Source organism: Lutra lutra, chromosome 2, assembly GCF_902655055.1.
Source record: "Lutra lutra chromosome 2, mLutLut1.2, whole genome shotgun sequence".
In the NCBI taxonomy this organism is placed as follows: Eukaryota; Metazoa; Chordata; class Mammalia; order Carnivora; family Mustelidae; genus Lutra; species Lutra lutra.
In genome coordinates, this window is record NC_062279.1 from 205,639,809 (window position 1) to 205,666,310 (window position 26,502).

The window sequence follows — 26,502 nt, forward strand, 5'->3', positions numbered from 1 at the left end:
TATTTAAAAATGTTTTTAATATAAAAGTTGTTCTCTAAAGATATTAAATGTTTTCCTATAACCTTAAATTATTCATTTGTTACATTATAAACTTTTTAAAAATGTGATTGTGAATTATTACTAATTCTAAATTAGTGGCCTCAGTAAATTTATTGTGAAACATTGATTCCTCCTTTGAGTGAATGGAGTCTACTCTTCCTATTTATTTTCTTTTTTTTTTTTTTAAGATTTTATTTATTTATTTGACAGAGAGATCACAAGCAGGCAGAGAGGCAGGCAGAGAGAGAGGAGGAAGCAGGCTCCCCGCTTAGCAGAGAGCCCGACGCGGGGCTAGATCCCAGGACTCTGAGATCATGACCTGAGGCGAAGGCAGAGGCTTAACCCACTGAGCCACCCAGGCGCCCCTATTTTCTTATATTACAGTAGGACAGGTTCCCATTACCATACCATAAAACCAAGTAAATAAAAGAGAGTATTCTAAAACAACTACATACTTTAGATTTGTTCTGTTTCACTTTAGAAACCATTTTTATTCTTTTAATTTATTAATATGTACCCCTTCAAATAACTATGTTTGTATCCTTTGGATAATTAGAATATAAAATCTGGAATGATTTGTAATGAGGAAGACTTGTAAAAACTTCACTAAATAGGATTAAATTTTGAATATCTTTAAAATATACATTATGTAATAGACTGGCTTTGACTTGACCAGTTATCATAGCATTAAAGAAAAACAGCTATAGTCCTTTTACAGTCATATAAATAACCAGATTTTGAAGACTTGTAAATGATAAAAGTATCCACAAATAAAACCTAAGTTCATTTTCTAAAAGGGAAAAAACAGGGTAAGACAGCTTGGATTTACGCTTATACCAAATCATGCCAAGACCTGATTTAACTAGTGTTTCTTGTTCAGGTTTCAAAAATACTTGGATCTTTGACACACTTAATATAAAGGCAATGTCTTTGATGTGCTTTATTCTCCTTTTTAAAGTTGTAGACATGGTTCGTTCATAGGCTTGTATCATTATGCTTTGCTTATGTAATAGTGAATTGTTTTGTGGCAAGAATATTGTTTACCTGGCAGCTGATAAAAGCTGAAGTATATTTTAACAAAAATAAACAAGTTCAGGGTAAGGGAATATAAACATAGTAAAATCTCGTGTTGAAATCAGAGCTTCCAGTTGTAGTGAACATGTTACAACAGGAAAAGTGAATGTGTTGAAGTTCAGTTAAACAAGATACGGATAATGTAGTATGTGGAAATTGAAGGCTTGTTTTATAGCAACGAGGTCCATAAATTGTAAAAGTGGCAAGCAAAGAATATTGCTTAAATCAGTCAGATGCAAGCCAGAGTTGTATAAAAGGCGGTAGCTCATTGGCTTAGAGCTCTCTACCACTTCCCCTTCTCTTTTTTCCCATTCCTTCCAGTTGGTAATTAACTTTTCATTTGTTGCATTATTTCTGGTATACTAGTGTTCTGTCTCATAGGTAAGGGAATTATAAAGACAAGAAAATAAACTATAGAATGTAAAACTCAAATTCTATACTTGTTCATTTTCGTTAAAAAGAAGGAAGTAGACTGGTGGTAGATCTTAGATCTTTAAGAGTATGGGGCTAAGAAAGAGGAGAGAGAAACTAATATTTATCCAGAACGCAGTATGTGCCAGCATTCTGCTTGACGCTTTATTGTGAGATACGCATGTTTAACTGGGATGAATAATCCTTGTAGTATGTTACATCCTTTGGATGGATATTCATCAGCTTTTTTTTTTTTTAACCAGTAGTAGTATTAGGTCAAGAATCATTTATTATCATTCCCAGTTTTCTTACCTATATTGTCATGAAATTAGAGAATTGGGAATTGGGAATTGAAGTGTGACTTTCCCCTTCTACCAGATATAAATAGTAACGTAAGAAAAACCATATCATTTAAAAAATGCTAACTTCTCTTTTTAATTCATTGCATTAACTCAATAATGTAGTGATCATTGATTAGTAGAATAACATGATGAAAAATATGTGTGTTTCAAAACATGTAAAAGGCAGTAAACTGACTTGCTTTCCTTTGTTAATCCATTTGTTAATAAGTAGTTTTCAGTATACTGCACACACATCTTTCTTTTGTTAACTTACTTCAAAGACCAGTGATTAGTTTGCTGGCTTTCACCACAGTCTGTCTTTATCCAAATGCTGGGAGAGGAAATAGAGTGGGTCTGAATGTGATTCTTTGTGAGTTTCATCAGTGTTACTTTCAACCAGTAACATTCACTAGTATAGTATATATAGTAAACAATAAAACATCAATAAGACCGTATTATGAATTATTAAATACATTAAATAGAAACACAAAATTCAGCATTTTCCAAATAGCTTTAACGTGAGCAATGATGAAAGCCGCTGTTACCTGAGAGCATCCTCCTTCCCCCATTTAGATTTTGATAAAGTTAGGAATTGTTTTTTTTTTTTTAGATTTTATTTATTTATTTATTTGAGACAGAGAGAAAGCACAAATAGGGCAAGGAGGGGCTGAGGGAGAGGGACAAGCAGACTCCTCATTGAGCAGGAAGCCTGACGGGGGGCTCGATTCCAGGACCCTAAGATCATGACCTGAGCCAAAGGCAGTCGCTTAACTGACTGAACCACCCAGGTGCCCCAAAAGTTAGGAATTTGTTAAAGTGATGTAAAGCATGACTCATACCATAACTTGTCTTTTGCATGCATTTTTATATATTTGGAGACAAATGATATATTCTAATACAGGAGTTGGCAAAACAGTGGTTCTGCGAGTCTGTTTTTGTACCACTTGTGAAGTTAAAATAATCTTTTAAAGGGAAACAAATGGAATATGCAGCAAATGTCACATGTGGCCTTAAAAGCCTAAGATATTTACCATCTGGTTCTTTGCAGAAAATGTTTGCCAACCCTAAAGTATAAATACATAACACCTAAGTCTGAAGATCTGGTTCCAGGTGATACGGTGTAATCACGTGCCGGCCTCTCTCTCACATTGAATGCAGCTGTTACAAAACCTGGATAGAAGGCATGGAGTAGCTATTTCAAGACTCTGAAAAGTAAATAGTGACAGACAAATTAGGGAAGACCAGAATTTGAAGTACCAGCCCTCACTTCTGCTGCTGAGTTTGTCATTTTTCTCCTTGTGTTGTCATGAACTGGGCTCACCATAACCTAAAACGGGGATGCGGCGTCAGCGCAGGCGAAGAGAGCTGCAGTTTGAGAAACCCTTCCCTTCAGGCCGGAGAAGTAGACATCGTGAATCCTTGTGCAAACAGTTGGTGCAGGAAGGGTACAGGTATCTAAAATTTGAGAAGAGGAAACCTTCTTTTTGGACTGGAGGCTCTATGGTCACAAGATGGGGAGGCACACTGTCTTAGCTTCTTTTCTCTGTCTTGTCATTTGGCCCCCAGTACAGGAACAGTTACAGAGAGTAAGTGGCAAAATGGGGTCAATACATTTTATTTTTCTGGCTGGGGTCCCAGAGGAGAGCCTTAGGGAACCAGAAAGTGCTGGGAAGATCGAGGAGAGGGGAGAACCTGGGAAAGGGACCTCATAAAAATCATTTATGAGCTATAGAGATGAAATTAGTGGAGATAACAGAGGAAAGAAAGAACTTACAGATAGATCATAGGAATTATCCAATCTGAAAAACAAAGACAAAAGATTGGAAAAAAAGAGAAAGCCTTAGGGTCCTGTGGGCTAATAACAAAGATCTAACTTTCCTAATATTGGTGTCCCAGAAGGAGAGGAAGCCCAGTACAGGCCTTGAACTCACATGACCCTAAAACCAAGACCTGAGCTGAGATCAAGAGTCAGATGCTTAACTGGCTGAGCACCAGGTGCCCCTAAAGTTGAAAGATTTAAAGTGAAGTAAAAACTTACATAAATATCTGAACACATATTTATAGAAACTGTATTGAAAATCATCAAAAACTGGAAAAAACTCAGTTTCCTATATATGAATGGATTGAAAACCACATCTGGTATATCATATGATGCAATACTGTTCAGTGATAAAAAGGGGGGGTATGAACTGTTGGTAGAACTTAAGTGAATCTCAAAAGGTTACATTCTATAACCCAGGTGAAAGTGGTCTCAAAAGGTTATGCACAGGCAACAAAAGAGATAAGTGGGACTTCATCAAAATTTAAAACTTTTGTGCATCTAAGATCACTATCAGCGGAATAAAAAGGCAACCAGCTGAATGGCAGAAAATATATGCAGATCACACATAGGGCATGAGACTTATATGTAGAATATGTGAAGAACTCCTGTACAGTGGTGCCCCCTTATCTGTGGTTTCACTTTCTGCAGTTTCAGTTCCCCACAGTCAACAGCAATCTGGAAGTAGGTGGTCCTTTTGACGCATTGTCAGGAGGTCAGTAACAGTCTAATGCTATGTCGCAATGCCTGTGTCACCACCTCACTTCATCTCACCATGTCGGCATTTTGAAAAAAAAAATTATTTGAGAGAGAAAGAGACAGCAGGCAGTGGGGAGAAGCAGAGGGAAAAGGAAAGAGAGAATCTCAAGCAAACTCCCTGTCCAGTGTGAAGCCTGGTGCGGGTTTGATCTCACAACCCTGAGTTCATGACCTGAACCAAAATCAAGAGTTGGACGCTTCACTGACTGAGCCACCCAGGTGGCCCACCATTAGGCATTTTATCATCTCCCATCAGTGCAAGAAGGGTGAGCATAGTGTAATAAGATATTTTGAGAAAGAGACAGGCCACATTCACTTAACTTCTATTACAGTATAGTATCATGTTATATTCTTTTTTATTATTATTCATTTTTTACTGTGCCTAAGTTATAAGTTAAACTCTACCATAGATGTGTATATGTAGGAGAAAACATAGTATAGAGGTTTGGTACTCTGCAGTTTCAGGCATCCACTGGGGCTCTTAGAACATGTCCTGCATTGATGGGGGGGACCACTGTGAGTCAGTAATAACACGATAAATAATTCCAAAAATAAGCCAGAGATCTCAATGCACATTTCTCAAATAAAATAGACAAATGGCCAAAAAAGACATGAAAAGAAGCTGAGCATCATTAGCCAACAGGAAAATGCAAATTAAAACCAAAATGAGATCCTGCTTCACACTTAATGGGATGGGTATTATAAAAACAACAACAGCAACAACCAAAAAAGGCCCCAAATCCAGAAACAAGTGTTGGCGAGGGTACAGAGAAATTGGAACCCTTGTATATTGGTGGTGGGGATGTCAAATGGTACCGTTGCTGTGGGAAGTACATGACAGTTCCTTTAAAAATTAAACATGGAATTACCATAGATTCTAGTTATAGATAATATACTCCAAAGAATTGAAAGCAGGAACTCAGACAGGTGTGTGTACAGCTGAGTTCATAGCATTACTCAAATAGCCAAAATGTGGAAGCACCCCAAGTGTCCATGACAGATGAACGGATAAGCAAAATGTATATTCAAGCGTGCTTTGGAGATACTGCAGGTTCAGTTCTAGACCACTGCAATAAAGTAAATATTGTAGTCAAGTGAGCCAAATGAATTTTTTGGTTTTCTACTGCATATAAATGTTTATACTATGCTGTAGTCTGTTAAAGTGTGAAATAGCATTGTGTCTAAAAGAACAATGTACATACCTTAATTAAAAATTACTTTATGGCTAAGAAATCCCAACCATCCTCCAAGCTTTCAGTGAGTTGTGATCTTTTTGCTGATGGAGGGTCTAGCCTGAATGTTGACGGCTGCTGACTGATCAGGGCAGTGGTTGCTAAAGGCGAGGTGGTTTTGAATTGGTCAGCAGGGAAGTTTACTGTATCGATTGACTCTGTAACGGTGAAAAAGTTTGAAATATTGTGAGAATTACCAAAATATCACAGAGATATGAATTGAGCAAATGCTATTGGGAAAATGTACCAGTAGACTTGTTCAACATAAAGTTGCCACAAACCTTCAATTTGTGAAAAACACAGTTATCTCAAGTACAGTATAGTGAAGGTCGGGAAAACGAGGTACGCCTGTATGTGCAATGGAATTTTATTTAGTCTTAAAAAGGAAGGAAATTCTGATGCATGCTCTTATATAACATGTATGAACCTTGAAGACATTCTGCTAAATGAAGTACACCAGTTGACAAAGGGTAAATACTATGATTACACTTGTTTGCTGTGCCTAAAGCAGGCATATTCATAGGGACGGGCCGTAGAATGGTGGTTGCCAGGGCCCGGGCCAGGGGAGAATGGAGAATTAGTGTTCAGTGGGTGTGGTTTTAGATGAGGAAGATGGAAAAAGTTCTGAGATGGCTGGTGTTGAGAGTTGCACAACCATGAGAATGTGCTTAATGCCACCCACGTACTTCAAAACAGTTAAGATGGTAAATTTTATGCTATGTATATTTTACCTACCACACTTCTAAAAAATTACAAAGGAAAGAAAACAAAGGTTCTGTACTGTTACTCCATTTGTATGACGTTTTTGGGAAGACAACACTGTAGTGACAGCAGGGGTTGCAAGGGTTAGGAGCGGCTAAGAGAGATCAGATGAAGTTTTTTTGGTTGTTTATCATGTATTATGGTGGTGGTTCCTCAAATGTATGTGTGAGTTAAAATTTATGGAACTGTACACTTAAAAAAGGCCAGTGTAACTGCCTTTGAATCTTGAAAATATAGTTAAAAATATCTAAGCTGTAACAACATAATTAGCCTGTTGCAGCTGTGGTGGTGGTGAGGGTGAGGGGTTTTGCTGTACCGCTATCACTATGAATGAGTCTCATTTCAAAAAAAACATGAGGTAAAGTGTGCCTTATGATTTGTAGCATCATAAAGAACTAGTTTTGTAATTTTAAATGCTAAACTGAAACTAATTTTTTTATTAACAAGTACATAGTAAAATATTTGAAAAATATTAAATAGTATAAGAATATAAAATTCAAAGATTGCCTTTGGTAACATTTTAGTACTTTTCATTACTGCTCTGTCTCTATGCTTGTAATTTTTGTTTATGTAGTTGCTATCATACTATATATTAATTTTTGTGTTCTCTTTTTCCTTGAATATTGTTTCTTGAATACTAAAATTCTTGCAAGATACAATTTTAATAGCTATATCATAATGTCATGTAGATATATCCTAATTTATTCAACCTTATTCCTTTTCTTGGGCATTTAGACGGTTTCTGGTATCTCTCATTTTATATATCATTCCTGTGAACCTAAGTTCATGTCTTTCACATGTGCAGAAATACAGTTCTGCGTATAAGTGTGTAACTCTTTATTGGAAGGTCTGAATTTAGTGGGATACAAGCAAGGAATAGTTTCCTCCGTTCTCTGATTCTAACCGAGCCATGTGTACGATTTCCTTTCTCTGTTCCCTTCTCTGGCATGTTAGATCTCATAATTCCAGCAACTGACAGTAATTAGAAGTGCAGTCTGATCCAGTTCAGGACTCTGATCTCCAGGCACAGATTTCCCTTGCTCAGTTTGGAACCGGGCTTGTATGGCTCATCTGGTCTGGAGTGAGGAGGGCTTCATTAAGTTCTCACTCTTACTTCTTCCCACTCTAGACACGAAGAGTCCTGCAGTGACGTGATTCAGTTCTGAAATACCTTGCCCCAGTTGCCTAGGCAGGCTTGACTTCTCTGGGGGAGAGACCTGATGAAGGGAATAAGGGAGAAAAGGCACATGCCTCTGCTTGCCTGCCTATATTTCTTATCCCCACTTTGATTATTGCTACTTCTCTGGCCAGCCCTTATTGGTTTGATGTCCTTCATAGCACATGTTCAACCGGCTAGTTTCCCCTCCTGAAAGGTGACCCTGTCTCTACAGAGTCATTTCTTGGAGCCTTGCCTCCTCACTTGGCTTGCTTCTACTCAGCTGGATGTTGATTATAATAGGATCTTTTTGACACCTTTAATTGTTGGTGTCTTCCTTTAGAGTACAGGGTACTAACTACATGCCTTTTTTGCTGTCAGGTTTAGGACCTAATCATTAGTCCTGAAGAAGCTTCCAGAAAAGCCCCATACAACATCTTCAAAACACATATCTAGGCTTAGGACAGCTGTTAGAACAGCCGCTAAGCATTTTTCCTACTATACTTAGCCTGGCAAAACATTTTTTTGTTTCTTCTACATAGTAGATAGCTACATAGTAGAAGTCTCTCAGCACCCAACAAAGCTTTCTGTTAACAAAACAAAAATCTTTTTTATCTAGCAAAAATTAATAGCTGTTTTTGCCCATTCATTTCCTCAGACATCCTTCAGTCTGTCTTCACACCAGAGGTCTGTAAGCCAGCCTGTGAGCTCTTTCTGGCTCTTCCCCTGTTTCTTTAAGGCAAGTTTAATTGGAACACAGTTGCACTCATTCATTCATGTATTGTGTGTGGCTTCTTTCTTGCTAAAAGGGCAGAACCGAGTAGTTGCAACATAGACTGTTTGGCCTGCACAGCCCAAAATATTTCTCTCTGACCATTTATAGAGGAAGTTTGCCAACTCCTGTTTACACCCTTCCTGTAGAATTCTTTTTTTTGTTTGTTTGTTTTAAGAATAAAATGTGTATATTATTTATTTACACTGAAAATTCTGACCGTTAATTTTGAGTAAACGGTATAGAGACATTGCAAGATCATGGAAATATCTTGCTCAACAAGCATTCCTCTAGTTTTTAACATTTATTGAGGATTCTTGCCCAAATCTGCCCATATCCTGATGGTTACAAACTTTACAACTCCACTACTCCTTCTAATACATTTTGGAGAGGGGAAAATCTCATAATCCAAAAATCCACAACAATAAAACAATGTTGAAAACTGCAATAAAAACACAAGTGAAAACAATCATCTTTTCTAAGAACCATGGGACTATTAATTCAGGAAGGACATAAAATTTTTAAATGACTCAGATTCATCAAATTATATACATTAAATGTACAGTTTTTAAGTATTTCAATCCTATCTCATTAGAGTGGTTTAAAAAAATCATGCCGAAGAAATCATGATTTTTGGCTTAATCCCAAATTACGAATATTAATAATTTGCCCACAGTGCATTTGGCGTCCTAGATACAATAGATGATTTTATGTACACATTTGAGATCCAGTACATTATGAGTTTATGACTCAGAAGTTCCCTTGAATATTTTTAAGTGGTAGAAACATACATAGTAGTTACATGGGGAAATAATGCCGGTAAAGTGTTCTGTGTTTTTATCTCAGAGACACACCATAGAGGTCTCAGGTTATTAAGACAACATCAAAAAATGTTTTGTGTAGTAAGAGTATGTTTTGGGGATTGGGAAAGAATAATAGCTTTCCCTTTGGTTTAAAATACTCAACAGTTCAAAGTCGTGAGCCTGAGAAGGGAGCGGCCTCTGGGGCAGTTAGAGTCTGGTGAGAAGAGAAGTCCAGCGCAGAAGCGCACCTGTTCTCCCGACTCCACCCCTCGGCGAGTGAGGCTCAGGCTCCCACTTAAAAGAACTGTTACGGTCACTTCTATTTCAGAAGGGTCGACGTTTCAGAGTATGAATGACTTTTTCATCTTATTAAGTAGGAACAAATAGTAATTTTCAAACGCTTTCCCAGTGTAAAGCGTAAGAGTCCCTACATCCCAACCCCCAATGCTGCAGGCCCCGGCGGGGCTGAGGGTAACAGCTGCAACTCACCAGCCCATGCGCCCCGGAAGCAGGAAGGTGGAGGGTGGGAACAGCCTGCCGTCCCTCTGTCAGTGGCACCGTGGAGCTGAGTGCAGTTCCCTTTCTACCATCAGTCATAATCACAGCTGTACCCCTTTTCCTGGTACTGTGAGTTCATTGGAGGCTTTTCATTAATACGTTATTCCTCCGAACACATTTGGGGCACAGCATATCATCCTCCAGGTGTGGGGGTGGAAAATTGCTGGCTGGGAGCAAGAACAGGACATACTCTCTCCCGTTTCTCAGGCCCCCAGACTTGTCCTGCATGAAATTGCAGGTGAACCCAACCTTCTGTATCTGCAGGCCGACTTCCCCATGGACCACCCACCCCCTGACACCGTGGGCCTCCTGAGGCGATTCTGCTGTCTCCGTCTTCCCACCCTGGCTGCAGTTGGACCCAGAGGCACACAGCGTCTGGGGCCGAAGTTGTCATGAGTACAGGAGCCGCTCCCTCCAGGGGAGCATCAGACCCAACCTCCGGGGGGTACAGCCACTTCAGGAGGGTAGGTTCCATTAGAAGATATCCTTTTTCCAGAACTTTCCAGAGACATTTCCCCCTGATCCATCTTTGATATTTGTGACTGAGAATCTTGGTCTCCTCTGTGGTGACAGAAACGTTCTCCCCTTGGTCGGGGTAAGTGTATTTTCAGATGTCCCTTAAATACGTCTAGTTTCTGGCCTTTGGTGCTCAGCTTTAGGGGTTGGCACCAGGTCCACAGGATGTGAAGCATGTTGGTTGATGCCAGTTTAGAAGGTAATGGAGGAATTGGGATTTTCTTCCAAAGTCTTATTTTCCATTGCCTTGTGCCTTCTTTTCTGAGCAAGAAGCTTTGTCTTCTTTCATAGGTTCTTTTCATTCGGTCCCGCTCGTGGAGGTTCTTTGCGACTTCCGTTCACCAGAAGCCTGCTGTTTCTCTTTGACTTCTTCTGATACTGGTTAGGATGGGCCAGCCAGAGAGTCTGCCCTCGACTTTGTGGGGGTTCTCCTTTTTGCCTTTTGCTTTCTCCACATCCAAAGGGAAGTCAAGGTTGACAAAAAGAAAACTCTTACTTTCCCTGTAGAATTCTTTCTAAAACCTAGATCAGATATACCAATTGTCTGCTGAGAAACATTAGTTTTTCACTGCTTGCAGTTCTAAATAAAATCTTTTGCTTTACATTCAAATCTTTCTGTAGTCTCCGATCACTATGTTGAGTTCAAATTCAGTATTTCTTGTTATTTTCAGTGATGCAGGCTTAAGGTTGGCAGCGTACAGGCTGAATTTGGTTCCCCATACTTACTGGGCCCAGGTAATGGTTTTGTTTTGTTTTCTTGAGTGAGCATTTACAAACTAGATGACATCACAAAGAGATTCAGATTTCTAGTTCTTGACACGTCGAGAATTCTGTTAACACTGGCCCCACAGCCCTCAGTGCAACAGTCCGTTAGTGCTGAGTAGCTTCCTGCCTCCCCCGTAGGGGGTGGGACCGTCCTGCTCTGCCCAGCCTGTGTCACACAGGTATGGTGGGTATATGTACTCAAACCTAGCGCTCCTCAGTCCTACACGTTACCTGCTCTGGCCACTGTGAGCATTTGAGTTGGCAATGCTGGGGCTAAATACAGCGAGCCGTCTTATGGTCACCTGTTCTGCCCTGTTAGGACGATACCTCATGCTGCTCCTTCCTCCTAGAAGAGCACCATTGTCCCGCAGAACTCTTCATCCTTTAAGACTCAGCAGATCGTTAGGACTCGTGTGTCCCCTTCTTTGGGTAGCCTTCTCTGTCAAAGTCAGTCACTTCTACCTCTGTGCCTTTGTGCTCTGTTGTTCATGTCAGTTAGAGTGGCACCTGTGATGTTGTATTTTAGCTACCAGATTGTAAATTCCTTGAATGCAAGGTTTGTATCTTGTTCTTCTTTTGTTATTAGTTCCCAGCGTGATGATGGATAGAGTGGGAGCCAAGAGGGGGTTGCTGAATTATATGGTGATACCACCTAAAAGCTTGGAAGGCAGTAAAGGATTCATTTGGCAGAGAGGAAAATTCATAATTTTCCGACTTAAATGCATCTTCTTTTCCATGAAGCGTTTTACTTGGGTTCCTCTTTTTCTACCCTGTGTTTGTAACAAATTCATTTGTGTTTTCCTGGCAACTGATGCTTCGTTTTTCATAAGGGTTACCAACACTTAAAAACTGTGTCCAGGGTCACAAGCTAGTAAGCAGTGTAAGTGGGCTTCAGAAGCAAATTTCTCTGCCTTTAGAGCTAATGCAGACAGCTGCTGAGCTGCTTCTTACCAGGGGTGTGTGACTTGGATAAGTTATAGAGTTTTCCAAGTCTCCATTGTGGTAGTTCCTATCTCAGAGGATTCTTGGGAGAAATGAATGAGAATATTTGCATAATGCTTAGAATAGAGCTTGGTGCAGAGTATTTACTCAATAAATAGAGCCACTCAATCAATTATTCTTATTATTACTTTCCTTAATTTTGTATAGGAAACACACAGATTATCTTCCTTTTCTTGGTTGTGACTGTTAGAGGAGTCGTGGTGATTAAGACTGTTGGCCCATCCACAGAAAGTGTATACCATGCTGCCCTTTATTTACTTAGAACGTTGCATTTGTGGGACACCTGGATGGCTCAGTCATTGGGTGTCTGCCTTTGCCTCAGATCATGATCCTGGGGTCCTGGGATCAGGGCCCCTATTGGGCTCCCCACTCAGTTGGAAGCTTGCTTCTCCCTCTCCTACTCCCCCTGCTTGTGTTCCCTCTCTTGCTGTCTCTTTCTCTGTCAGATTAATAAATAAAATCTTTTAAAAAATAAAGGAAAAAAAGGACATTGCATTTGGAAGAGATTTTGGAGACCAGATGTTCTAACAGGTGCTTGCCACAGGAGCAGTCCTCTCTCCAGTTTCCAGTTAGAGATGCTCATTCACCTACGGGCTGTCAGGCACAGAGACAACAGCTGACCACTTTACGAGGATCATGTGATTGTTAAAAAATCATGTGTACATACTTCACTTGTTGTCATTTGTTTTTTAGTTTTAGTCCCCTGTAAAAGGTAAAAAATTAAGTCAAATCCCTTTCCTACACTCTAGTCCCATAGTTCAAAATATTTTAAGACTTACCTTTTGTCTAGCAGTTCTCAAAGTACCACGACTAGGGATCCATTTTAAGTGACACACTTTCCTCAGAAGCCTTTCTTTAAACAGAGAATCCATTGAAGACCCTGAAAGCATAGGCTAATTCCTTTGTGTGCCTTCTGCAGTTTTCTGGAGTGAGTTTTGATAACCCAAAAAATGTTTAAGAATCATTGCCTTGTGGGGGGGGGCGACTAGAATGGTGATGTAGTAGGAGGACCCTAGGCTTGCCTTGTCTCTCAAATACAGCTCCATAACCATCGTATCATTCTGAATACTCAAGAAGTCAGCATGAGGACTGATAGAACAAACCACATAGCTAGAGGGAGAGGAGAGGCCACTTCAGGGAACGTAGAAAGTGCTGAGATGTGGTTTGAGGGAGACACAGATTGCGGGTGCTGGGGAGGGAACGGAGCCCTGGTCGCAGAGAAGGGCTAGAGAGAGTGCAGCACGGAGGCATTGGCACAAGGAGAACACTTTCCCAAAGCTGTTGGCTGGGGAAAAGGATAGGGGCTGAATTTTGTGGGGTTTCGCAACCAGTGGGGCTTAAAGACTGGAGTTTCAGAGGTTTCCCGGCTGGGTTGTGATAAAGACCTGAGGACACTGTCCCATTTCTGGAGCTGTGGCAGGCAAGCAGCTCTGGTGCTGACTCTCTGAGAATCGCTATCTGAGAATTGCCTAAGGCCTGTGGGGAGAGACTTTGCACTTTTTGGGGAGCATCCTTGAGAGGTGGCATTGCTTCTTCATGGACAGAAGAACTGGTGGGTGCCATTTCCCTCCCCTGCCCCGCAGCACAGGTGCAGAGACACCTGCTGAGGGCAGTGAACTGGTACACCCTGTTTAGCCTGCCTGCTCCAAACCCTGCGCCCTGCAGTCTGGTGCCACTGTCCTTCTGGACAAACCTGCATCTGTCCCAGCACAGTGAGACCCTTTCCCAGAAGACCGGTGCAGACACCAGTCTCTGAAGTTTGGAATTTTAAAAGTCATCAGGCCTGATTAGATTAGAGCCCAAGATGTGCTGTGCTGCTCCAGGCAGGCAAACGACCCAGAGACAGGCAGTGTGAAATCAGTGATCGGAAAATGCCTGTCACACATGAAGGGCAATTTATTCACTCCTCCAGAAATGCTTCCCTGAGAGTAGCAAGCACAGACTCCTCTCTCTAGGGACGAAGCCAGGCTGGTACCATTTCCCTCCCCTGCCTCTTGGCACAGACCAACTTCACTAAACAGCACAGCGTCAACGCTGGCTGCCTTACCTGCTTATACCAAGTCCGTGCCCCTCCCTCCCCCCACCAGACTCCGCTGGAACTACTTTTCTAGGGCAAGACCAGCACAGTGGGCCCTTCCCCCAGAAGACCAGCACAAACCCCAACATGTACCATGTCTGCTGACCATAGAGTGCTGTAAAGCTTCAGTTCTAGTGGAAATCATATTAGGTCTCTTTTAGCAAGTTGACCAGAGCATACCTCATTGAAACTTGCCATACTCTGGCCAAGGTCCAAACACTTCCCACTATAGGCAGGGAGAAATTTTGCAGAGGACTGACCTGAGGGACAGGGCAGCCATAACACAGCAGCAGGGTGCACGCAGCACACACCAGAGACACTTCCTGAAGAGCCAGGCCCTGGACAATATATTACCTCTTCTTCATAAAGCTATTACTCTCGGGTTCGGGAAACATAACAGGCTTTCCTAACACCCAGAAGACAAAAACTTAGACAAGATGCCAAGACAGAGGAATTCATCTCAAAAGAAAGAACAAGAAAAGGTCATGGCCAGGGATCTAATGTCTCCTGATGTGAGGGAAACAAAAGCAAACAAACTGTTGAGGCTTTGTCAAGATAAAAAGCTTCTGCACAGTGAAGGAAGCAGCAAAACTAAACGCAGCCTTCAGAATGGGAGAAGATATTTGCAAGTGATATATCTGATAATGGGTTAATATCCAAAATGTATAAAGTACTTACAAAACTCAATACCCCAAAACCAAATACTCCACTTAAAAAAATGGGCAGATGGGATGCCTGGGTGGCTCAGTCAGTTAAGCGGCTGCCTTCGGCTCAGGTCATGATCCCAGTGTCCTGGGATGGAGTTCCACATTGGGCTCCTTGCTCCGCAGGGAGCCTGCTTCTCCCTCTGCCTCTGCCTACCACTCTGCCTGCCTGTACTCTCTATATCTCTCTGACAAATAAATAAATAAAAATCTTAAAAAAAAAATGGGCAGAAGACATGAATAGACATTTTTCCAAAGAAGACATCCAGATGGCCAACATGCATATGAAAAGATACACAGCATCCTCATCATCAGGGAAATACAAATCAAAACCATAGTATCACCTCACATTTGTCAGAATGGCTAAAATTAACACAGGAAACAATAGATGTTGGTGAGGAAGTGGAGAAAGGGGAACCCTCTTCTCACTCTTGGTGGGAATGCAAGTTGGTGCAGCTACTCTGGAAGACAGTGTAGAGGTTCCTCAAAAAGTTAGAAATAGAGCTACCCTGCCATCCAGCATTGCACAACAAGGCATTTACCTAAAGGATAACTGAAATACTGATTTAAAGAGATACATGCATCCCAATGTTTATAGTAGCATTATCAACAATAGCCAAATTATGGAAAGAGGCCAAATGTTCATTCACTGATGAATGAATAAAGGAAATACGGTAAATGTATACAATGGAATATTACTCAGCCATAAAAAAGAATGGAATCTTGCCATTTGCAAAGACATAGATGGAGCTAGAGAACAGTATTATGTTAAGTGAAAGACAAATACTGTATGATTTCACTCATGTGGAATTTAAGAAACAGGTGAGCATAGGAGTAAAAAAAGAGGCAAACCAGAAAACAGACTCTTTTAAAAAAAAATAGATTTACTCATTTTAGAGAGAGACACAAGTGGGAGGAGTAAAGAGAGAAGGAGAGAAAATCTCAAGCAGACTCTACACTGAGCTTGGAGCCCAACTCGGGGTTCAGTCTCACAGCCCCAACATCATGACATGAGCTGAATCCAAGAGTTGGATGCTTAACAGACTGCCACGCAGATGCCCCTACAGACTCTTAACTATAGAGAACAAATTAAGGGTTGCTGGAGAGGAGGTGGGTAGGGGGGTGGGTTAAATGGATGATGGGTATTAAGGAGGTCCCTTGCTGAGGTGAGCACTGGCTATTGTATGTAAATGACGAATCACTAAGTTCTACACCTGAAACTGGTATTACACTGTATGTTAACTGACTGGAATTTAAATAAAATCTTGGGGAAAAGGAATCATTGCGTTAGACACGCATGGCTACAATTTTCTTTGCACTCATCTGCATCTCAAAGGGCTGAAAAAATGGTCAGGAACCACTAATTTTTAGTTTTCTCATCATTGTAAAAACTGAAGACAAAGGTTAGGAATTGCATGGAAAGAGGAAAATCTGAGAGTTACAGCAAAGAGAGACATAGAGCTCACCTGTATCCACTGAGCCTCCACCCAAACATCCTTGGTAAGTCTTCCATCTCATCAGCTTAGGGATTTCTTTTTTTTCTTTTTTAATTTAAATTCATTTAGCCAGCATATAGTACATCATTAGTTTCAGATGTAGTCTTCAATAATTCATCAGTTGCATGTAACACTCAGTGCTTATCACAACACGTGCCCTCCGCAATGTCTGTCACCCAGTTGCCCCAGCCTCCGCTCCCACCTCCCCTCCAGCAGCCCTCAGTTTGTTTCCTGCAGTCAGGAGTCTCTTATGGTTTTCTGCCTCTCTGATTTTTTCCCATTCAGTTTTCCCTCCCTTCCCCTATGATCCTCTGCACTATTTTTTATATTCCACATATGAGTGAAACTGTATTTTTTTTTCTCTGATTGACTTATTTCACTTAGTATAATACCTTCCAGTTCCATCCACATTGATGTAAATGGTAAGTATTCATTTGGGAGATTATTTCTGATGTAATAAGGGATGGTAAGCAGAAGGTAGGATTCAGTAAGGTAGTCTTTTCTTGAAACCATACCTGCTACAGAATGAGGAATAACTACGTTGTCTTGGAGTGGGCAGTCACTTTAGCTAAACATAAATAGTTTTGTAACTATTAGATTCAAATGCACACGTATGCACATGTGCAAATACAGTGCTTGCCACAGCTCAGGGTCCACCAATCCCAGTTTTGTTTAGCTTTTTTTTTCCTTTCTTTCCTGGTATACCAAGTCTTATGCTCTGATACTGAGAATAATATCCTCTCAAAATGGCCCATCCTCACCTCCGTAAGACTACAAAATGTTATTGCATGAGAGCACCGTGGAAGTGCAGAGAAACTGAGATGTAGGTAGAGAAGCTTGCAAATGTTGGTTTCCTGAGTTATTGTCAGCCCAAATACATTTCCTATGCAAGTTTTGAGAAAATTTGGGGTGCCTGGATGGCTCAGCGGGTTAAGCCTCTGCCTTTGGCTCAGGTATGATCTCAGGATCCTGGGATCCAGCCCTGCATTGGGCTCTCTGCTCAGTGGGGAGCCTGCTTCCTCCTCTCTCTGCCTGCCTTTCTGCCTACCTGTGATCTCTCTCTCTGTCAAATAAATAAGAAAGAAAATCTTTTTTTTAAAAAGTGCATGCATACTTTTTGACCATAATTAGCATCAATAGTCAATTAAGTAACAATTACTATATAAACCATGAAATATGTAGATTTTTCATAATTTTGTATAGTATCTTTAAAAAGGTAAAATGAAGTATGGTTATAAATATTTTAAAATTGAACAGAGGACACAGTACTAAAGATTAGAGATGCTGAAATTTGGACAAAAATGTAAACTATGTTTAAAGACATTTTTACATATTTTAAAACTTAATGAAGTCCTTGAAGTCATCCTAATAATGAAAGTCATAGAGGAATTATTTGTTTTGTATTTCTCAAGCATATGTTGCATGTGTTCAGCATCTTTTTTATTTATTTATTTTTATTATTTTTTTTTAAGATTTTATTTATTTATTAGAGAGATCACAAGTAGGCAGAGAGTCAGGCAGAGAGAGAGGGGGAAGCAGGCTCTCTGCTCAGCAGGGATGCTGAGGCAGATGTGGGGCTCGATCCCAGGACCCTGAGATCACGTCCCAAGCCGAAGGCAACAGCTTAATCCACTGAGCCCCCCAGGCACCCCAGCATCTTATTTAAACTAACTGTAGGCAGTATAAGTCCACAAAAGCATAGTTGAGTTTAGTATATTATTTAATATTTTATAATGTAACAGTGTAGAGCATAACTTAATAGTAAATAATAAAAGCATATATCGGACATCTGCTCTTTCTTGTATCTATTACTTTTTCCAAATTTAAGGTAGCTGCAGGTCTTTAACAAAGGGTGAAGGAACTTAACAGAGCTGTGGTGGTTGCTTCGGTTGATAATAGGACAATTTGATTAATGTAGACAGTTGAGAGAGGAATGAAGGGAGACACATGTTAATACCCTTAGTTTTTGTTTTATTTTGTTTTGTTTTTTAACATTGCAAATGTAAGGTGCCTTTTCTACTAGTGAACTACGTGATTAAAGCCTGTAAGTTCTCTGGACTTACGAAGGTGAATTCATAAGCATTGCTTGATTTTTTTTTTTTTTCCCCTCGGAACTCCCACTTACAGATTGGCTTAAGTGAAAATTCTCCAGTAATGTCCAGACCTTCTCACTTAGGGTTTGGTATTACATCTTGTCCAAGTGAGTGTCAAATAAGTATTGTCTGGTGATAGTGAGAATAATTTTTTTCATAAGGAATTCTCTTCATACTGACACAGCACATTTCTTGCAGGGATCTCAGAATCATAGGAGAATAGAAATCTTGCTTGAACTTCCAACTATTACCATGTGATTTTTTTTTCCAGTCATGCTATTTTGAGTTTTACATGAATTTTTAAAAAATTGATTCATTTAGCAAAGTGTAAAATCCTTTAAACATTGGGATGAAATGTAGCTGATTTTAACTGGTATATTTTAGAAGAGTAACATGGTAAACATAAGGACTTTCCGCAGTTGTGAGCTAGCTTCTAGAATTTTACGTATAGGGCTTGTTCACTGTATATTTACTTACTACTGTTTTCATTGAATAGTAGGATATTTGTTATTTCATAGAGCGTTAGCATAGCGTCCTGGAAATGTCCCTGTAGCAGGGGTGTGTTGTGTGGTTAAGTAGTTTTATTTTGTACTCCTGAGAGCATGAATTTCTGAACATTTTCATAGTCTCTTTCAAAAGTAAATCAACAACAGGGGTGCCTGAGTAGCTCAGTGGACTGAGCGTCTAACTTCCACTCAGGTCAGGTCCTGACCTCCGGGCCTCACACGGGGCTCTGCTCTCAGTGTGGAGCCTGCTTGTCCCTCTCCCCGAACTCTCCCTGCTCATGCTCTTTCTCGCTCTCTCAAATAAATAAAATATTAAAAAAAAAAAAAAAAGTATACCAGCAAAAAACTTCAAGAGGAAATATCCCTGAATCCTTGGGTGTAGGGATCAGGGGATGGTATATTCTGCCTCAGGTTGTACTTTGGGGAAAATACCTGGAAATCAGGAATCTCAATTAGAGCAGCTTGAAAGAACTTTACTGTGATATGTTTCATGAGGTAATTAAGTCTTGACATGTAACGACATGTGAGTGTAGCATTCTAAAAGAAGAGTGATGGAAGTTTTTTCTTTCACAATAGGGTCTCTTAACAGATGAAAATAATTACTTGTACAGTTACCAAAAGTTGTATTATCTTCTCACATTCACATTATTAATGTTATATATCCTTTTCTTTCAGCTGGATATGCCAAGTGACCAGATAGAAGCAAATCTTCAAGCAGTTATCAGTGAAGTCTGTAAGCACAGACCAGTCAATTTGGGTAAGCGATTTGCTGCAGTAGACTTCCCTAGAGCTCGGGGATTCTTTAAAAATGTAAAATATTAAGAAAAGAAGTTAAGAGCAAGTAACAGTGTACAATAGCAGCAATATTTTCAGGGGTTAAATAAATAAAATTTAACTATCCAGAGGATTCCTAATGACCTTATTAACCAGTTGTAGTTGTTTGGAGAGGAGACCTCTTTAACATTAATAAGGAAATCCTGAAATCTTTGTAAATTCCATTATTTCTACCATTAAGTATTAAATTTGAAAGAAAATTGTAACTGATTGCCTTAAACTTGCAATAGTGTTAAATAGAAACTAAAAGCATTTATGAAATATTTTGAAGCTAGACCATTCACTTTGTTGCTGGCGTCCGCAATTGTCTTTCTTAATGTTACCTATTTTTTCAAAAGAACAGTTTTTAATCATGTCATGATAGTGACTTCTTATAAACTGGTAATTCCTGCACAGCCGTGAAACTTGATGGAGATGGGGAGGCTGTTTCATAGGATGCAAGCACAGAGCCAGACCCTTACTGTCGCATTATGTGCCGCACATATCCTCTCCTCAGACGAACTTCACTGCTGGCCAGTCGCTGCCCTGAAAGGGTTCATTCTACTCAGTAGACTTCGTCTATAGCCTTGCCATGATAGGACTCTGTCAGGTTTAGTCTTATAACCAAGGGTGTAATTAAAACACAACCTTAAGCTATTTTTTACCTTCTTTGGAAGTTAACACACTGGTGAATAAAGACCTCACTTGTTAATTCTGCTGCCATAGATACGGCCGTAGTACTTAGTGATTGTGCGTGTACGCATTCTTACGTTTCACGGGGCATTTTGCTTTCAGTATAGGACCTTCTGAGACCGGCAGGAGTGAAATGATGAACAGCAGATCTCTAAAAGCAATGTGTCCTCTTTTTGCCGTTTTTTAAGTTGTATATTAATATAATTAATATACAATATCCTTTTAGTTTCAAGTGTACAACATAATAATTTAACATTTGTATACATTGCAAATTGATCACCACCGTCTAGTCTAGTTACCATCTGTCCGCATACAAAGTTAACACAGTAATGCTGACTTTATTTCCTGTGCTGTGCATCACATCCCCTTGGCTGATTTATTTCATAAATGAATGTTTGTTCCTTTTGATTCCCTTCACCCATTTTGTCCCCTCCCCCAGCTCCCTTCCCCTCTGACACCCACCAGTCTCTTCTCTGTATCTGTGAGATGGGGTTTGGTTTCATTAGTTTGTTGTGTATTTTAGATTTTACTTATCAGTGAAATCATTGATATTTGTCTTTCTCTGTCTGCCTCATTTCACTTAGCAAAGTATCCTCGAGGTCCATTAATGCCACAAATAGTAAGGTTTCATTCTTTAATACGCCTGAGTAGGATCCCATTGTGTGTGTGTGCGTGTGCATGTGCACACATGCGTACATCATATCTTCTTTGTTCATTCATGTATAGATGGACGCTTAGGTTGTCTCCTGATCTTGACTATTGCAAATATGCTGCAAGGAACGTAGGGGTGTGTATATCTTTTCAAACTAGTGTGTTCATTTTCTTCTGATAATAAACCCAAAAGTGGAATTGCTGTGCCATATGGTCATTCTTTTGGTGGTTTTTGGAGGAGTCCTCATACTCTTTTCTAGTGTCTGCCCTAATTTACATTCCCACTAACAATGCACGAGGGTTCTCGTTTTCTCCACATCCTTGCCAACATGTTATTTTTGATAACAGCCGCTCTGACAGGTGTGAGGTGGTGGCTCATTGTGGTTTGGGTTTGCATTTCCCTGGTGATGCGTAATGTGGAGCTTTTCATATGCCTCTTGTCCTCCTGTGTGTTTTGGGAAATTGTCTCTTTAGATTCTCTGCCTAATTTTAAAATTAATTAATTAATTTATTTATTTATTAATTTATTTTTAAATTTTCCTTCTCAGTCTTTTTGTTTTGATTTGTTTGCCTCACTTTTTTTTTTTTTATTTCTTTTCGGCATAACAGAATTCATTGTTTATGCACCACACCCAGTGCTCCATGCAATCCGTGCCCTCCTTAATACTTACCACCTGGTTCCCCCAACCTCCCACTCCCCACCCCTTCAAAACCCTCAGATTGTTTTTCAGTGTCCATAGTCTCTCATGGTTCACCTCCCCTTCCAATTTCCCTCAACTCCCTTCTCTTATCCATTTCCCCATGTCCTCCATGTTATTTGTTATGCTCCACAAATAAGTGAAACCATATGATAATTGACTCTCTCTGCTTGACTTATTTCACTCAGCATCATCTCTTCCAGTCCCGTCCATGTTGCTACAAAAGTTGGGTATTCATCCTTTCTGATGGAGGCATCATACTCCATAGTGTATATGAACCACATCTTCCTTATCCATTCGTCCGTTGAAGGGCATCTTGGTTCTTTCCACAGTTTGGCGACGGTGGCCATTGCTGCTATGAACATTGTGGTACAGATGGTCCTTCTTTTCACTCCATCTGTATCTTTGGGGTAAATACCCAGTAGTGCAATTGCAGGGTCATAGGGAAGCTCTATTTTTAATTTCTTAAGGAATCTCCACACTGTTTTCCAAAGTGTCTGCACCAACTTGCATTCCCACCAACAGTGGAAGAGGGTTCCCCTTTCTCCACATCCCCTCCAACACACGTTGTTTACTGTCTGGTTAATTTTGGCCATTCCAACTGGTGTAAGGTGGTATTTCAATGTGGTTTTGATTTGAATCTCCCTGATGGCTAATGATGATGACCATTTTTTCATGTGTCTGTTAGACATTTGTATGTCTTCTTTGGAGAAGTGTCTGTTTATGTCTTCTGTCCATTTTTTGACATGATTATCTGTTTTGTGTGTGTTGAGTTTGAGGAGTTCTGTATAGATCTTGGATATCAGCCCTTTGTCTGTACTGTCATTTGCAAATATCTTCTCGCGTTCTGTGGGTTGCCTCTTTGTTTTTTTGACTGTTTCCTTTGCTGTGCAGAAGCTTTTGATCTTGATGAAGTCCCAGAAGTTCATTTTCCCTCTGGTTTCCTTTGCCTTTGGAGACATGTTTTGAAAGAAGTTGCTGTGGCCAATGTCGAAGGGGTTACTGCCTATGTTCTCTTCTGGGATTTTAATAGATTCCTGCCTCATGTTGAAGTCTTTCATCCATTTTGAGTTTATCTTTGTGTATGGTATGAGAAAATGGTTGAGTTTCATTCTTCTACACATAGCTGTCCAATTTTCCCAGCACCATTTATTAAAGAGACTCTCTTTTTTCCACTGGATATTTTTTCCTGCTTTGTTGAAGATTATTTGATCATAGAGCTGAGGGTCCAAATCTGGACTCTCCACTCTGTTCCACCGGTCTGTGTGTCTGTTTTGTGCCAGTACTGTGTTGTCTTGGTGATCACAGCTTTGTAGTAAAGCTTGAAACCAGGAACGTGATGCCCCCAGCTTTGTTTTTCTTTTTCAACATTTCCTTAGCAATTTGGAGTTTTTTCTGGTTCCATACACATTTTAGGACTGTTTGTTCCAGCACTTTGAAGAATGCTAGTGGAATTTTGATCAGGATGGCAATGAAAGTATAGGTTGCTCTAGGCAGTATAGACATTTTAACAATGTTTATTCTTCCAATACATGAGCGTGAAATGCTTTTCCATCTTTTTGTGTCTTCTTCAGTTTCTTTCATGAGTGTTCTGTAGTTCCTTGAGTGCAGATCTTTTACCTTTTTGTTAGATTTATTCCAAGGTACCTTATGGTTCTTGGTACCATAGTAAATGGAATCGATTCTCTAATTTCCCTTTCTATATTTTCATTGTTAGTGTATAAGAAAGCAATTGATTTCTGTACTTTGATTTTGTATCCTGCCACATTACTGAATTGCTGTATGAGTTCTAGTAGTTCGGTTGTGGAGTCTTTTGGGTTTTCCATATAAAGTATCATGTCATCTGTGAAGAAGGAGTTTGACTTCTTCTTTGCCAGTTTGAGTACATTGTATTGCTTTTTGTTGTCTGATTGCTGTTGCTAGGACTTCCGGTACTATGTTGAACGTTAGTGGTGAGAGTGAGCATCCTTGTCGTGTTCCTGATCTCAAAGGGAAGGCTCTCAGTTTTTCCCCATTGAGAATCATATTCACTGTGGGTTTTTCATAGGTAGATTTTATCAAGTTGAGGAATGTTCTGTCTGTCCCTCCAGTTTGAAGAGTTTTAATCAGGAACGGATGCTGTATTTTGTCAAATGCTTATCTGCATCAATTGAGAGGACCATGTGGTTCTTCTCCCTTTTCTTATTGATTTGTTCTATCACATTGATTGACTTGATAATGTTGAACCACCCTTGCTTCCCAGGGATAAATCCCGCCTGGTCATGGTGGATAATCTTTAATGTACTGTTGGATCCTATTAGCTAGCATCTTGTTGAGAATCTTGGCATCCATATTCATCAGGGATATTGGTCTGAAATTCTCCTTTTGATGGGGTCTTTGCCTGGTTTGGGGAACAAGGTAATGCTGGCTTAATAGAAAGAGTCTGGAAGTTTTCCCTCTTTTTCTATTTTTTTGAAAGAGCTTCAGAAGAATAGGTATTATTTCTTCTTTGAATGTTTGTTATAATTCCTCAGGGAATCTGTCAGGTCCTGGGCTCTTGTTTTTTGGGACGTTTTTGATCACTGCTTCAATCTCGTTAGTAGATATTGGTCTATTCAAGTTGTCAGTTTCTGCCCGTTTCAGTCTTGGAAGTTTATAGGTTTCCAGGAATGTATCCATTTCTTTTTAGGTTGTTTAACTTACTGGCATATAAGTGTTGATAATACTTTGTGATGATTGTTTCTGTTTCCTTGGTGTTAGTCATGATCTCTCCCCTTTCATGCATAATTTTATTAAGTTTGGTCCTCTCTGTTTTCTTTTGGATTAGTTTGGCCAGTGGTTTATCGGTCTTAAGTCTTTCAGAGAACCAGCTTTTAGTTTCGTTGATGTGTTCTACTGTATCTCTGATCTACTGTATCTCATTGATCTCTGCTCTAATCTTATTTCCCTTCTTGTGCATGGGGTTGGCTTAATTTGTTGTTGATTTTCCAGTTCTTTAAGGTGTAAAGAGAGTTAGTGTATTCGGGATTTTTCAGTTTTTTTTAGTCACCCTTGGATGGCTATATTTCCCCCTTAGGACTGCCTTTGCCATATCCCATAAGTTTTGGACCAATGTGTCTTCATTCTCATTGGTTTCCTTGAATTGTTTAAGTTCCTCTTTGATTTCCTGGTTGATCCAAACATTTTTGAGCAGGATGGTCTTTAGCTTTCAAGTGTTTGAATTCCTTCCAAACTTTTTCTTGTGATTGAGTTCCAGTTTCAAAGTATTGTGGTCTGAGAATATGCAGGGAATAATCTCAGTCTTTTGGTACTGGTTGAGCCCTGATATGTGATCCAGTATGTGGTGTATTCTGGAGACAGTTCCATGTGCACTCAAGAAGGATGAGTATTCTGTTGGTTTAGGGTGGAATGTTCTGTATATATCTATGAGGTTCATCTGGTTCAATGTGTCGATCAAACCTCTTGTTTCTTTGTTGATTTTCTGCTTAGATGATCTGTTTGTTGTTGAGAGTGGCGTGTTAAGATCCCCTAAAGTTAATGTGTTCATATCAGTATGACTCTTTATTTTCTTTAACAGTTGGCTTATATAGTTGGCTGCTCCCATGTTGGGGGCATAAATATTTACAATTGTTAGATCTTGTTGGATAGGCCCTTTAAGAATGATGTGTAGTGTCCTTCTGTATCTCTGACTACAGTGTTTAGTTTAAAATCTAATTTATCTCTCAGCTTTCTTTTGAGGTCCATTGGCATGAAAGATGGTTCTCCATCCCTTCACTTTCAGTCTGGGTGTATCTTTAGGTTCAAAATGTATGTCTTGTAGACAACATATGGACGGGTCCTGTTGTTTTTTCCAGGAACATCAGGCATAAAAGGCAACCCTGTGCCTTTTTATGGGAGCATTTAGGTTGTTCACATTGAGGGTAATTATTGAAAGATAAGTTTTTATTGACATCTTGTTGCCTGTGAAGTCCTTGTTTCTATACATTGTCTCTGTATATTTCTGTTACATATCACTCTTGGATTCTTTCTTTTATAGATCCCCCTTAGTTTTTCTTGTAGTGCTGGCTTGGTGGTCACATAGTCTTTTAGACCTTGCTGGTCTTGGAAGCTCTTTATCTCTCCATTCATTCTGAATGTCAGCCTTGCTGGATAAAGTATACTTGGCTGCATATTCTTCGCATTTAGTGCCCTGAGTATGTCTTGCCAGTCCTTTCTGGCTAGCCAGGTTTCTGTGGACAGTTCTGACGTTATTCTGATGCTCCTTCCTCTGTACGTAAGGAATGTCTTCCCCCTATCTGCCGTTAAGATATCCTGTCTGAATTTATGATTCGTGAATCTCACAATTAAGTGCTTTGAGGTCTTTCTAGACTTATTGATCTTTGGGAGTGTCCTTTTTGCCTCTAGGACATGTACACTTGTTCCATTCCCCAGATTAGGGAAATTTTCATCCAGTATTTGTTAAACTATATCTCCTAGTCTTCTCTCTTTCTCCACCCCCTCAGGGATCCCAATAATTCTGGCATTGGAATGTTTCATTGCATCATTTATTTCCTTAATTCTCTTTTCATGGCTTCTACGTTGTTTGTTCCGGGCCTCCTCCTGGTCCTGCTTTTCTATCATTTTGTCTTCTAGATCACTAATTCAGCCTTCTGCTTTGGTTACTCTTGCTGTTAGAGTATTTAGATTAGAGTGGATCTTCTTGATAACATTTTTACTTTCTGCTAGATGGCTCTCACGTCCGCTCTTAGAGATTCTATGTTGCCACTAATGGTCTTCTCCAACC

General features: G+C 39.9%; 1 protein-coding gene across 5 annotated transcripts in view; it reads left to right on the forward strand.

Moving 5' to 3' along the window:
- Positions 1 to 26,502, forward strand: part of MRPL1 (mitochondrial ribosomal protein L1) — a 101,827-nt gene that overhangs the window by 66,963 nt on the left and 8,362 nt on the right. Inside the window, exons 8-9 of one of the 5 annotated variants that reach the window (XR_007125363.1) lie at positions 9,934 to 10,190; positions 19,561 to 19,642. The exons of 1 other annotated variant lie outside the window; for it this stretch is intronic. Coding sequence is in view for 2 of the 4 variants with exons in the window: in XM_047719622.1 (XP_047575578.1) it covers positions 19,561 to 19,642 (82 nt within the window). In the remaining 2 variants the exon portion in view is untranslated. Of the gene's footprint in view, positions 1 to 2,913; positions 2,956 to 9,933; positions 10,191 to 19,560; positions 19,643 to 26,502 lie in introns of those variants that run through there. 3 more of the 5 variants (XR_007125364.1, XM_047719622.1, XM_047719625.1) reach the window with 3 other exon arrangements.